Below are 14,554 nucleotides of genomic sequence, written 5' to 3'. Positions count from 1 at the left end.
TCTCTCGCCGAATCCTGGTGGTTTCGCCTCAATTACATGTTCGCCCCAGTCACAGTAGTCGAGTGGTATCGCCGATTGAAATTCCACACAATTCCTATCACACATTTTGCAAATTCTTTTCCCTATTTCCTTTAAGTATAACTTTCTTTCCGTCAGTGTTATTCTTACCTCTCACTTTCAATTCTGAGATTATGAGCACTTTTTCTAATTTCGCAGTTTTAAAAACCTTTTAAAAATATATTTTTCATTTTCGAAATTTGTTTACAGTCAAAATATGTAAGAGATTCTACACAGGTAAAAGGGGGGGGGGGGGGGGACCCGACTATATAAATAACGCAGCAGGCGCGGATCCAGAAATTTTTTCCAGGGGGGGTGGGGTCGAACCTATTATATATAATATAATAACAGTCAACTCAATTTTCTTATAAATCGTTATATTGTAATTTTTTTTATCTTTGCAAATTCCGGGGGGAGGGGGAGGGGGGGGGTCCGGACCCCCCACCCCCTCTAGATCCGCGCATGCGCAGTGTTCAACTATATACGTTACCTGTATTAAATTGGGGCGAAACCACCTATGGGGCGAAACCACACGATCCTCTGGCGCGAAAAGTCATAAAACATGGAGGACCTACGCGAAATACTTGAAGAATTAGGTATACCTAACGTTCTTGAAAATTTCGAGAGGGAAAACGTTTCACAAGAAATGATATGTATGTTATCGGACGATGAATTAAAAAGGTTGGGCATAGAAACAATAGGATTGAGGCATAAACTGAAACAACTTCTCGATTTAAGGAAACATCAACCTTCAACTTCTGTCATTTCTGAAAGATCGCGCCTATTCAGCCCTTATTCTCGCACTTCAGCAAGTAAACCTGGGAAAAGATCACGTAAGAAAGAAAAGTTTATCACGCTGCATTTTCTCTGCTTGGCACACACAGGACAGAAGAGTGTCCCAAACGGCAACGAAAAAGAAGTTTTGAATAAAGCAGGACTAGGAAAGAAAAAAATTCTTTTGAAAAAATCTGATGATGAGAAGGAATTAGCAGAAACACTTATTTCGAAAGAAGTAAATGAAGATGGTGATTTTGTCGGCTTTCCAAAATTAGCAGATGGGGGTGGTTTTGAATTACTTCGCAGTACTCAAAACTGCAGAGATTTAACTTTAATAAACTGTTCATGGTCAGCTAAAGAATTGCAGAAAAATGTGAACCCACAGGTTACCATATACATTAGACCAATACAGAAAAATTTATCGACTGAAGCTATCGTTAATCGTCCTGAAAAATTGGCAGAATTGAGCATTGAAGAAAAATGTGTGACATGTGGAAGAAAATTTTTAGTAAGGGAACTACGAAAACACACAGAAACATGTGACCAAGCACCCTCAGTTTCTACAGATGTTGATACTACCAGTATAGTGCCAGTAACACAAATCGTGCAAACTGATGTACCAGTTGATGTTAATGGAATGAGTTTTTTTCAGGGCCTATTCGAAAGTAATGACATTACCCTTACAGTGGCCCCAACAGTTGATATCGAAAGTGTTGCAACCCCATCGATAGAGTTTGAAAATGTTACAACCCCATCCATCAAGGATGAAAGTGTTGCAACCCCTGTGCATGTTGAAACTGTAACAGGTGTGACAAATAGAATAGTTAATTTTTGCAAAACACAAAATATATTGGACCCTGTTGAAATTTTGCGTAAAGTTCAAAATGAAATGGTGACTGGTAGACCTTTGGAAGTCGTTGACGTTACAAATAGTTCTGAAGGCGACACAAACTTCATTTTGGTAGACAGAACTCATCTTTTGGAGACATCGTTTGATGAAATCAAAGGAATTGAGGATCTTAGAAAGACTTTAGAAGTACAGTTTTATGATGAGGTTGGTATAGATATTTAAGAAATGCATATAGAGTGATGATAAAATTTGAAAAAAATGGTAACAAATTACTTTTAAGAACAAATGTGGGGTGATTATGACATCAAATATGGCATCTTTGGTGGCCAAGGGTTTATGATCCTCTCCGCTTCTCTACAGGTGTAGAAAAGCGGAGCGGCGGATCACAAACCCTTGGCTAGCGAAGATAACAATATGGCTGAAGAGTAGAGAAACAACCTAGGAATGCTAAAGTTTTATTATATGAAGTGTGACTGTCAAAATTCTAAAGGATGAAAGCACTAACAGATGACAATATTGTTGAGTTTAGTGAATATTGACTTTTGGGAGGGGGGATATTTTATTATTGTATCAAGATTTGGATTTACAAACTATGTAATTATGCATAAATTTATATGCATATATATACTTTTTGTTGTAGATGGCTGTAGATTATGGAGGCCCCAGGAAGGAGTTTTTCAGATTAGTTTTGCAGGCCATCAAGGAGAAATATTTTGACAGTGGACTGAGAGAATTACTTCATGAAGATTATGAAGTTGTTGGAAAGACTTTTGGTTTGTATTAAACTTTTAATTTATAATAGTGTGCTAATTAAGTAACTACATTTAAACGAATGTCAAACAAGAAATTTCAGTGCAAAGAGCCAAGACACTTTGGCCTGAAAACTGTCATCCAAAAGACCAAAAGGGGAGGGGGATTTGCCTTATAAATTTTGTACCCTCCCAATTTTACTATAAATGTAACATATGAATAATCAAATGTTACAATATATTGAATAATCATATTAAAGTACTCCTGGTGTATAATATCATGATTTTAATTGTTTTCTCTTTCTTTTTAGGGGGTTGGTGGGGTAGCGATATCTAATAGAATTATATGTTCTTGTTATTGTATGAATAAAATTTTGTACATTTATTAACATCTACTTTTACACAAAAGTATAGAAATATTTCATCATCAACACTAGAGACAATGATGCCTTGTTATGATTCTGTAATAAGCAATATTGTTGAGTTTTTATAGAAATAATGTTTAAAATGTGCTTCTTTTTGTTAATAATGCCTTCCGGGGCCCTTGATTGGTCGATGAAATACCTTGTTCAGGGAAAGTAGGGTTTTAAAAAAGACTTATCATAAATTATGATACAGATACTAAGATGTACAATGTAAATTAAAGCTGATTTCAGAATTTAGGGAGACTCTTAAGTTAAGCTAACAGGAACTCTTTTACATAGAAGCTTGAATGTTATCTTAATGTATTATAAATGATAATGTTACAGACCTTTGGAGTTTAAATGCATGTGATTACAAGTATGTTTGTATTGCAGCTTTAAGTATTCTACAAAATGGCAAAATCCCAACTTTTTTGGACCCAGATGTAATCCAGAAGATATTTTCTGATTCCACAGACAATCCATGCATAACAAGCTTGAGAGGAGGGCTTGAGACATTGGGACTGTATACAGTAATACTTCTAGTATAATTTTGATTTCAAAGACCTTCATAATTGTGTGAATATCAAATTTACTCATGTACTGGAAAAAGTGCTATGGATATATGTACATTAGGGCTGTGCGGTGCACCGAAAATTCCAATACATTGAGTTTTATACCATTCGATTCTATGTACTGATTACAAATTCCGGATTTCGGTTTGGTTTAGATTTTGCATGCACCAAAACAACAAGTATGGCGGATGTGCAGACGTGTATTTTTATACAACAGAGAATCAAATCATGACTGTTGAGATTTAACATTTTCACCACTCAGATACATGTACCAACTGGGCAACAGAATATGATCAGCCAGATCATTGCAGTGTATCTTTACATGATTTATGACTTTTCTGTCAGTGCTGGGGATCGTAGATGATGACACAGATTAAATGATTTGACAGTTGATATGAGAGAGAAGTAAAGATTTTCAAAGACTCAATTGATTATGATAGAATTGTTGAATTTTGACATAAATGAAAACAATATCATATACATTTTAGATTGACTAATAGATTTGTATGATAATCCAAAAACTATGCTGCACATTAATATAACAAAATTTAATAGACTGTTAGTGAATGTTTTCTTTTTTTATCAAAGTTAAAATATGCAGTTATAGATATGATGTTTACAAATGACGGCATATAGTTAAATAAAACTTGAATGAAATTAGATGAAGTATGCTACTCATTAAGAATATAAATTTTTGTACTGTTATTGAATAAATTGGACCGAACATGAACTGAATCGTAATCTAACTTAATCGTGCTGCTCTGAATCGAAACGGAATTGAACTAACCCTGAATCGTCGCAGCCCTATATGTAATGAATTTGCCATCAATGCTGTGTACATAAGTAATTGTGTGCTATTTTGGAATCGATCAACAGTTACAATCAATGAAAATATGTGCTGAAGGTTTATTAATATGTGAGATTTTTTTAACACTTAATGATTGATGTCTACCCATCTGTCTGTCACAATCTGTAAACTTCTCACATTATTAGATATCATCTGTAGATTGAACCAAACTTGCACACATATGCATTCTTGTGTACAGGGCTTTAAAAATTACTAAATCATATCTACATGTGTACCATACCCTGGCATTTAGAAAGGGAGGAGGGATTATTGAACATAGGTACAATGTAGTGATCATTCGAAATCTTTCACAAGAACTTACAAAACTTCTGTGAAAGAATTATTGTACATTCTAAATTGTTCAATCAGTGGACTCGGGCTGCTCCCACAATTGTCAAATCAATATGAAAACATCCTTATACTGAGTATAATGCAGATTCTGTATATTTCACAAACTATTCTCTGGGGCCACGAAGGGGCATAGATTTTAACATAGATTTATATTGGAAAACATCTTTAGAATTTTCTCAGTACCAGTAAATGCCCAAACTATCAGATAGATATGAAAGCTTGTTGAAAATATGGCATTAGGGAAAAAATATAGTGTGGGTTTAAAGATATTCAAGTTCATGCTGTTTGAGATTGATTGACATAGTAAATCCCCAGAAGATTGCATGATGACGACTTTCATCAAAGGTAGTATATTCTTAATTCTATTGCATTTTTCTTTTAGATTTGTATGCAGCTTCCAAGTTTTCTGTACCTTTTCCAAAAACATTCATTACCCTTGACATTTAGGATGCTCACATTCCTTCTAAAGCCTCAATTTTCTCAAGAGGGCAGCAACAACATTGAAGTTGAAAAGAAGGTCTACGCTGCATTTGTTCGATATCTAAGAGAAGTCGCAAGTAAGACATGCAAGTCTGTGTAACGGTTTTGAGAATGTTTTCCTGTTTTAAAGAGTCCAGGTAGACATTTTGGTTTTTAAGCTCACCTGAGCTGAAAGCTCAATTGAGCTTTTCTGATCGCCTGTTGTCTGTCTGTCCGTCTGTCTGTACACTTTTTACATTTTTGACTTCTTTTCCAGAACCACTGGACCAATTTCAAGCAAAGTATTCGATATGCAAATTTGGTAAAAGGCATCCTTTGGTGAAGGGCTTTCAAGTTTGTTCAAATGAAGGGCCATGTCCCTTTCAAAGGGGAGATAATCACAAAAATGCAAATATAGGGTGGGGTCATTTAAAAATCTTCTCAAGAACCACTGGGCCAGAAGAGCTGAAATTTACCTGAAAGCTTCCTGACATATTGCAGATTCAAGTTTGTTCAAATCATGGCCCCCGGTAGTAGGATGGGGCCACAAGGGGGGATCAAAGTTTTACATACAAATATATAGGGAAAAACTTTAAAAATCTTCTTCTCAAGAACCAGTAAGCCAGAAAAGCTGAGATTTACATGAAAGCTTCCTGACATAATGCAGATTCAAGTTTGTTCAAATCATGGGCCCCTGGGGTTGGATGGGGCCACAATAGGGGATCAAAGTTTTACATACAAATATATAGAAAAAATCTTCTTCTCAAGGACCACTGAGTCAGAAAAGCTAATTTTTACATGAAAACTTTCTGACATAGTGCAGATTCAAGTTTGTTCAAATCATGGCCGTGGGGGGGGGGGTCAAAGTTTTACATACAAATATAGGAAAAAGCTTTAAAAATTTTCTTCTCAAGAACCATTGGGCCAAAGAAGTTGACATTTACATGAAAGCTTTCTGACATAGTGTAGATTCAAGTTTGCAAAGGGTAGTTTGGGCCATAATTGGGACTAAGGTTTTACATGCAAATATATATGGAAAGTCTTCAGATATGGGCCAAGGTGACTCAGGTGAGCGATGTGGCCCATGGGCCTCTTGTTTCATGATGGTGCTATTAATGTAATGTTAATCACTGATTGAAAATAATGACAGTTTACTTTATTTTTTTACACAGATATTATGATATAATAACATAAATAAAGTCTAGTAAAGTTCTTTCTTCTCCAGGTGGTCGGAGAGAACACTTGTCCTTAGCAAACGTACTACAGTTTGTGACAGGAGCTGATGAGGAGCCACTACTGGGGTTCAAAATCCCACCCACTATCCAGTTTCCAGAAGTCATGAACTCATTCATTCCAACTGCCAACACATGCATCAACTCTCTCCAGCTTCCAAGACCAAAACCAGACTTAAATGTGAACTTTCCTTTAGATGAAAAGCTATTTGAATTATATGATTATGCTTTCTTAAACCTCTTTTATGGACTGCATTAAGTTTTTAACAAATTTTTAGTCATTCTCTATCACCCAATCAAGTCTCAATTTTTTTTATAAGAATATGTAACACAATTATACAAGTATCACCACATACTTATTACAAAAAATTCTACAGTTTGTATGTAGGGTCCATGGGTACAGCTTTAGGGGATTTGTTTCATAAAACTTGCTGAATTTAAAAGAAATTTGTTATATCAATATAAAATAATCTTCATATATAGTGAAGAACTAGTAAAGTGCACTGGTCTGGGTCAGGACAGGACTATTTTTAGTGCAAAGTTTGATGTAAATTTACACAATGTATCTTAAAAGATCTTCCTTCAAAATGTGTAGTAAGAACCTGACCAATTGATATGAAAGCATTCTTGTATAATAATGCACATTCAAGTTAGTTCAAATATTGGTACCAGGGGAGTTGATGAGGCCACAATAGAATTTCAAATTTAAATGTATAGAATACCAAAGTTGGCACAAAGCATCCTTAGGTAAAGGGAATTCTAAATTGTTAAAATAAAGGCCACCTTCCAAGGGGAGATAAGAAAAGGTAAAAATAGAGTAGGGTCATTAAAAAATCTTCTCAAGAACCACTGGGCCAGAAAAGATGAAATTTATAGATGAGCTTTATTAGGTAGTGCAGATTCTAAATTGATAAAATCATAGCCCCCGGGGGTTGGATGGGGCCACAATAGGGGATCAAATTTTTACATACAAATATATAGGGAAAATCTTTAAAAATCTTCTTCTCAAGAACCACTGAGCCAGAAAAGCTGATTTTTACATGAAAGCTTTCTGACATAGTGCAGATTCAAGTTTTTCAAATCATGGCCCCCGGGGGTAGGATCGGGCCACAAGGGAGGATCAAAGTTTTACATAGAAATATATAGGAAAAATCGTTAAAAATCTTCTCAAGAACCATTGGGCCAAAGAAGTTGACATTTACATGGAAGCTTTGTGATATAGTGTAGATTCAAGTTTGCAAAAATCATGGCCTCCAGGGGTAGGTTGGAGCCATAATGGGGACTAAGGTTTTACATGCACATATATATGGAAAGTCTTCAGGTATGGGTCAAGGTGATTCAGGTGAGCAATGTGGCCCATGGGCCTCTTGTTAACTCATCTGAGTCGAAGGCTCGAGTGAGCTTTTCTGATCAAAATTTGTCAGTTGTCTGTCAACGTCGTCGTAAACTTTTCACATTTTCCTCTTCTCCTGCAGAACTATTGGGCTAATTTCAACCAAACTTGGCACAAAGCACCATTTGGTAAAGGGGATTCAATTTTGTTCAAATGAAGGGCCATGCCTCTCTCAAAGGGGAGATAATCACAAAAATGCAAAAATAGGGTGGGGTCATTTAAAAATAGTCTTCTCAAGAACCACTGGCAGGGCAAAAACTGTCCAAAATCAATTAATTTTCAAAAATCCTTTCTTTACAACTACACATCTACATGTATATGAAAAGCAGGAACGCCTCCACCAAAATTATAAATTCATAATACCCTGGATAGTAGTTTTTGACTCAATTTATTATCAATAGCAATAAAGATGATGTTATTTAAATGTTTTACACAAATTTCATAATCACAGGGGTAGGGATTTTGGTTTGAGGGTGGGACCAACATTATCATAATGATTATTGTCTTTACTTCTTAAATTTTACTGAAACTGTATAAAAACTAAATGTATAATAAAAAACAGCAGAAAAGTACGCACTAATTTTGAATTTCAGAACAAGGGTTGTGACTCGAGGGCTGGTCCAAAATAGCCGTATAGTGGGTTGGTAACAAGCCATCCGATGCGATTTTGTAACAATTTAATCCGTCATGTTATAATGGGGAATCGCCCCATATGGGTGTACTTCTGTTTTGGGCAGTATGTGGTTGTCTATATTGTAGCAGGTCGAAGATTGTTTTTCCTTTACATTTAACATGTGTATTATTGTCAATGCCACATGTAATTGAAATCCATTACTTTATGATTTTTTGTATTCTACATCTTGCCATAAGTTACAGGTATAACTCTGTCTCAAAGTCCTTCTAGTCAAAAGTCTGGTCATTTTGTACTTGTAACATTTTTGCTCTTGGTGTGAATTACCATATATGTCTTCTTCATTATTTAATGATTCTGTGTATATATGTTTACATTTTGTCATTTATTGAATTAATAAATGACAGTTTTAATCACCTTCATCTGGTGTTCACGTATGTTGACATAAATCATATAATATGTAGTTTTTCAGTAGTATGGGCAGTTTTGGGGTAATTTATGTTTGCAGAGCACATCTTGTTTAATCCTGTTGCCGAATATTAGAATTTAGCTTTGATATGCTGAACAAAAATTCCTCTAGATTTCATGGCCCTTGGGACTAATGATTCTTTTAACTGATCCTCGGGTGATCGATAAGACCTTTGGGCCTCTTGTTTTATGCTCGTCTTTAAATCAGACATATTAAGGTACTGTAATGTCTTTGTCTGCATGTTTGTCCCCCCAACTCCAACCTAAGTTTTCATGTTACAAAGTTCTTGTATATGTTACAGAATGTTTGTATGAGTATTGAAGATTTGAATTACATTAAGACTAGGAATTGTTTTGGCTCAAGTGAGCTTTTCTCTTCAAAATTTGTCCGTTGTCTGGCATCGGCGTAAACTTTTCACATTTTCATTTTCTTCTCCAGAACCACAGGGGCAATTTCAACCAAACTTGTCACAAAGCATCCTTGGGTGAAGGGCTTTCAAGTTTGTTCAAATGAAGGGCCATGCCTCCTTCAAAGGGGAGATAATCACAAAAATAGGGTGGGGTCATTTAAAAACTTCTTCTCAAGAACCACTGGGCTGAAATTGACATGAAAGCTTCCTGACATAATGTAGATTCAGTTTGTTCAAATCATGGCCCCTTGGAGTAGGTTGTGACCACAATAAGGGATCAAAGTTTTACATGGGAATAAATAGGGAAAATTAAAAATTCTTCTCAAGAACCACTGGGCCAGAATAGCCGAGATTTACATGAAAGCTTCCTGACATAGTGCAGATTCACGTTTGTAAAAATCATGGTCCCTGGTGGTATATTGGGGCCATAATAGGGACCAAAGTTTTAAATGCAAATATATATGGAAAATCTTTAGATATGGGCCAAGGTGACTGGTGAGCGATGTGGCCCATGGCCTCTTGTTTAATTTGTGAGAAAAATTGCAGGGTTTTGAATTACGTAGTTTGCCTGTTTAACTCCTCCTAAAATGAGTAAGTTAAAAAAAATCATACAAATTTAATGTATTGGTATTAAAGAGCAGCAAATTGCAAGAGTTTTCATTTTCCCCATTTTGAGAAAATAACTGCTTGCTAAACTTCGTCATTTTAGATGAAATATTACTTAAGGAGACAAGTGTTTTTTTGTTTTTGCTTCAAATATGTTGTGAAGTATCACTTTTTTATGCACCTTGTACATGTAAAGACCATCACATGGTTGTGCAAGTCAGCTTTCAGCAACAGGCTTCATTTTGATGCAGGATATATTTTTTGTCCATTCATAATAAATTTTCATATTCATGTATATTTCGGACCTGTTTCATACTGGGTTTTTTAAGAGCAATATGGTCATTTGGTCTCTTCTTTATTTGTACATTTATAATTGATAGGAAGCACAAGTATTTAAGTTATTAGTGTTTATGATTTTTTTATATTAACTAAAAAAAACCTTGTCATAATTGGGGGGGGGGGGGGGGGGGGGGGGGGGGGGGGGGGGTAAATAACTTACTGACAATTAATTGAACTTTCTAATGCCAATACATGTACTTTGTATGAAGTGAATGATTATAAATTTTATTTATGAGGATACCATCCTATGGGAGGAATAAAAATGTTTCATCTACACACATTGATAGAAATTGCAGCAATGTATCAACAAGCCAAAAGTAGATGAAACTCATTTGAGTTGATCATTAGGTTTTGTTTGAATAGAAAACTCTGTGTAAGCTACACTATTGATTTGTTACAACATTAAATATAATTCTAAAAGTTGTTGTTTTGTCTCTTTATTTTCATTTGTACAATTTTACTGATGGTTCTTTATTATATCAAGGACTTTTAAGTAAACGTCAATTCCAAAATTTGTAGAATTCCAAGAACTAGTTATTTCCTGGTCAAGTTGGTGTTTGCAAGCGGAAGTGATCATGCTATCTGAAACGGAGGTAATGATTGGTCTGCCATCTACATCATCATGATCATTGGAATTTATTCCAAAACCCTCAGTTCCATATTCTGCATTGACAAAGTCTATGCCCGTAGGATTCTGAATATGTCCCGAGGTCCATAAAGCTTTCGGGGACGATTTTGTTGTTCTCATTCTATGTCCAGCCCAAGCATCTTGCCAAATTTTTAGTTTCTGATTTATAAATGGAATGTATGTATAATGTAGAGCTGCTATCTGCAAATCATCAAGTGGATCCAAAATCCCATCATCTTCCATGTAGTAGAATAATTTGTAGAAAAGAGCCAACACACCAGTATAGACATCTCTCCACAAGCGCTCTATTCTTTGATTGTGCACACTTTTACCAGTAAGCATGCTTCCTCTGCCAATTCCTCGATTGGCAATCATAAAATCAGCAATTGCAGTATTTTCTAATCCCTTATCTGAACGAACTCTGAGTGGAAGGCCAAATTGAGAAACACCCTCAGTAAAACATTTCAACAATGTTCCAGCTTTATTATTGTCGAGACAGTTCAAGAAAATTATCAAACGACTGAAACCATCAATGCATCCTGCGATGATCAAATGCCACCGAATGAGTTTATGGTTGGTATCTATATGCCATAGATGATTTGGTCCTCTGACATCATAGACTCTGCGTTTTAATCTGCCCCTTTTTCTTTCGTTCACACCCGTCTCATTCACACGATGCAAACTATCTCTGAGACGCCAGCGTGGGACAATTATACCTTTCTGTTTTATTATTTGTCCTAAAATATTCTCTCCGCAATATGGAAAATTGTTTGACGCATCCAAAACATAATTATCTAGCTCAATGTCGTTTATATCGGAAAAACTTTTCTTGGACATTCCAAACTTTCTCATTCTGCGATATACCGTGCTTTCGGAGATTGAAAGGAGTCTTCATATTTCTTTAATTGAAAACCCGTCGTTTAAGAGGTTTTCTAGGACATTCTGCGGAACTACAAATTCCTTTGGACCAAATCTAGAAAAATCTTGTTCGGGTCTTCGAGGACCATATGAAACACATGCATATCTTAGTTTAACCATGTCAGACTTGTTACCAATTCCCAATGACTTCATTTCTTCAGCTGATAATAAACCCACAATGTCAGGAGAAATGTCCTGCTCTTCAAAGTGTCTAGAGTATTCTCCAAAGCCCAGCTCTTCCAGAATGTGGCGCATTTCCGACATTTTCAAATGGATTTATACAAAGCATCGACTCTTGTGTGAAAAACTTCAAATGCAAGTCTTCGAAACACATGATATACATACACGACATTATATATCAAAGTAACTACGTAGTGTATAGTTTTGACAGTGTATTAAATGATGTAGCTACATTTTATATGCAAACGATTATATGATATAGAATTAAAACCCTATATTTTAACGTTTTCGCAATTTATCATATAAAAATGACTTAATAACATACAGTCACATCAAACTGTTATAAGAAAATGAAATGATAGTAAGGTGTTTTGACATCATGTGGATACATTTGAACCACATGTCATGCAGAAATGACTTATTGGTATATAGTTTTCACAAGTTATATCAGAATTCAAACTGTATAATTATTGTTGTGACATCATATTATAGTGTTTTCACTGCATGTCATAATAAATGAACTTGATGATACAGAGGATAGACTTGATATTGTGTGTGTTTGATGTCGTTGTTTAAAACGACGGAGTGACATGTTGTTTTGACGTCATCTTATAACGTCTGAACCCTCTGATTTATGAATATGACTTAATGAAATACAACCTCGACAACATATTATAGATTTTAGATTGAATATTATGTATACCCAACTATGTAATACATTGATTTGACATCATGTTATTGGTTTTTCACTACATATTATATCAAGTAGACGTAATGATATAAAAAATGGCCTTAATGGTATAGAGAATAGACCCATTGAATAAGGAATAAACTTGATATTATATATCAGTGACAATATACTGCATATTTTATAGCCTTAAGACAGCTGCGGCGTTCCATAAGAACGAGTGAAAACGAGTGGATACAAGATTAAATAATCTGAGAATAGATAGAATCACGAACGAGCAGTAAATCAATATACGTTTCCCTTTGATAAATGGATTTAACCCCAAGTGGTTAAATCTTATTAATATTGTATCTGTATAATACTGCTGTCCGTATATATGTTTTCAGGACCACAAAGTAAACTTGATTTTTAAACTAATTGTGCTGTCCTTTATTCATTCATTCTGAAAATTTGTGAGTAAAATGTCCAGAGTTTTCACATCAATAAATTCTTCAAAAAGAATGTTTGATTCTTATAATTCCAATTCGTTCTCTGTATCATGTGTATTATCAATTTCAATAATTTGATTAGTTTCCCCGCACTTTGTTATTTGTTTTCAGGCGCGTATGCATACATTTCTCGTTTAGATTCAAAACAATTGTAATAAATAACATTGGAATTATTGTAAGGAAAGACATGCATGTTTGTACATTTTGGGGGGTATTTTTACAATATATATTAAAAGGAATTAGTTGAACAGGTATATCATTTGGGTCAAGGTATAACCTAGAACTACCGTGGGTAAGTGTTCAATATGTTTGGGTGTTTTTGGTGTATGGCGGTGGGCATGTGTTATAGCCGAGAAATAAATAGATAAATTGGGGCTTTACCTAATTATATAGTGGATTGAACATTAACTTAGAAATTGGAATTTCAATCCAATGTTTTCTAGGGAATCCGTGCTGAAAATGTTCCGTCAAATATTTTGAGTGCAACAGATGAACATCATGCATTTCTTGCCACTTAATGTTCCCCGGACTTAAATCTGTTACATATGTAGATGTACCGCCTGGGTGAACTATACCTCTCAGCAACATTTAGGTAGTCCAGCAAATTATTCCAATCGCGAAACACCTTCCAGAGATTGATTTATGACATCAAACATTAGAAATACAGCTATGTTGAATGATTTTCATAACGATAGTACAGTAGTAACAAAGATTTTATGGAGCACTTACGACAAAACTTAAGACAACAACATTTAACATCAAAAGTGTCATATTTTTAAAAATAGTAGACACGACGTCAAATAAGTAAGGACTAAAATGACCAACGACACGAACAGCAATGAATTTTCAATTTTTGGGACGACCTGTCCCTTCCTTAGAACGATAGAATTTTTACATAGAAAAGAAACCGTGAGAAAACTAAATAAAAATAAGTAAACTAACACTGAAACTCATCTAGTAAAGCTGATAACAAACAAATGTCTACTTATCAAAATTATCGAATGTAATATGGACCAATAGAAAAATCTGTTCTGATCGAGGTCAAGACTGAACTGAACTACACTCAAGGGTCAAAAGTATTTTTGCACTGTTAATTTTCAATTTATAATCCATTGAATAATACAATTTTTAAAGCACTGATGAAAACATTTCTACTACAGTCATCATTATAACCCAAATAATGCATTATCACCTCAATTTAAATCTATTATTGTTATTTTTTCTATATGTGCTACAGTTTTTAACACTAAATGGAATAATTATGTTGTAAGAACTTTATTTGAACTTAATCTTACACATTTCATATTAATTAGCATTAAAAAAGTCTACCTTGTAATTCATAAATCGACCCACAAAAATATTTTAAAAATCACTAAAAGTAACATTTGTCATAAATCTTGAGTGAATTCAGCATATATTCTGAAAATTTTTATATGATAACATTCATTATCAAATTTTGGTGAAGTTTTTAAAATATGAAAGTCGTAATGAATAAATAGTGAAATTT

At 34.6% G+C, this 14,554-nt stretch overlaps 1 protein-coding gene and 1 long non-coding RNA gene across 3 annotated transcripts; both read left to right on the top strand.

Annotated features, from left to right (window-relative positions):
• Window positions 1-516: 516 nt before the first annotated feature.
• On the top strand, window positions 517-2,260 carry LOC130052380 (uncharacterized). The gene has a single exon (XM_056157176.1). It carries the CDS (start codon window positions 620-622, stop codon window positions 1,904-1,906), a length of 1,287 nt encoding a protein of 428 aa, XP_056013151.1. The 5' UTR covers window positions 517-619; the 3' UTR covers window positions 1,907-2,260.
• A 74-nt stretch (window positions 2,261-2,334) lies between these two features.
• On the top strand, window positions 2,335-10,565 carry LOC130052381 (uncharacterized). Of its 2 annotated transcripts, XR_008800720.1 has the most exons (4): window positions 2,335-2,457; window positions 3,231-3,367; window positions 4,990-5,164; window positions 6,292-10,565. It is a non-coding gene; the product is annotated as an uncharacterized LOC130052381 (long non-coding RNA). The 2 variants fall into 2 exon arrangements; XR_008800719.1 differs by lacking the exons at window positions 2,335-2,457; window positions 3,231-3,367 and adding an exon at window positions 3,379-3,814.
• Window positions 10,566-14,554: the final 3,989 nt, after the last annotated feature.

This window comes from Ostrea edulis, chromosome 2 (genome assembly GCF_947568905.1).
Source record: "Ostrea edulis chromosome 2, xbOstEdul1.1, whole genome shotgun sequence".
In the NCBI taxonomy this organism is placed as follows: domain Eukaryota; kingdom Metazoa; phylum Mollusca; class Bivalvia; order Ostreida; family Ostreidae; genus Ostrea; species Ostrea edulis.
Note: the sequence above shows the minus strand (reverse complement) of the source record. Positions and strands in the feature narration are given on the sequence as shown.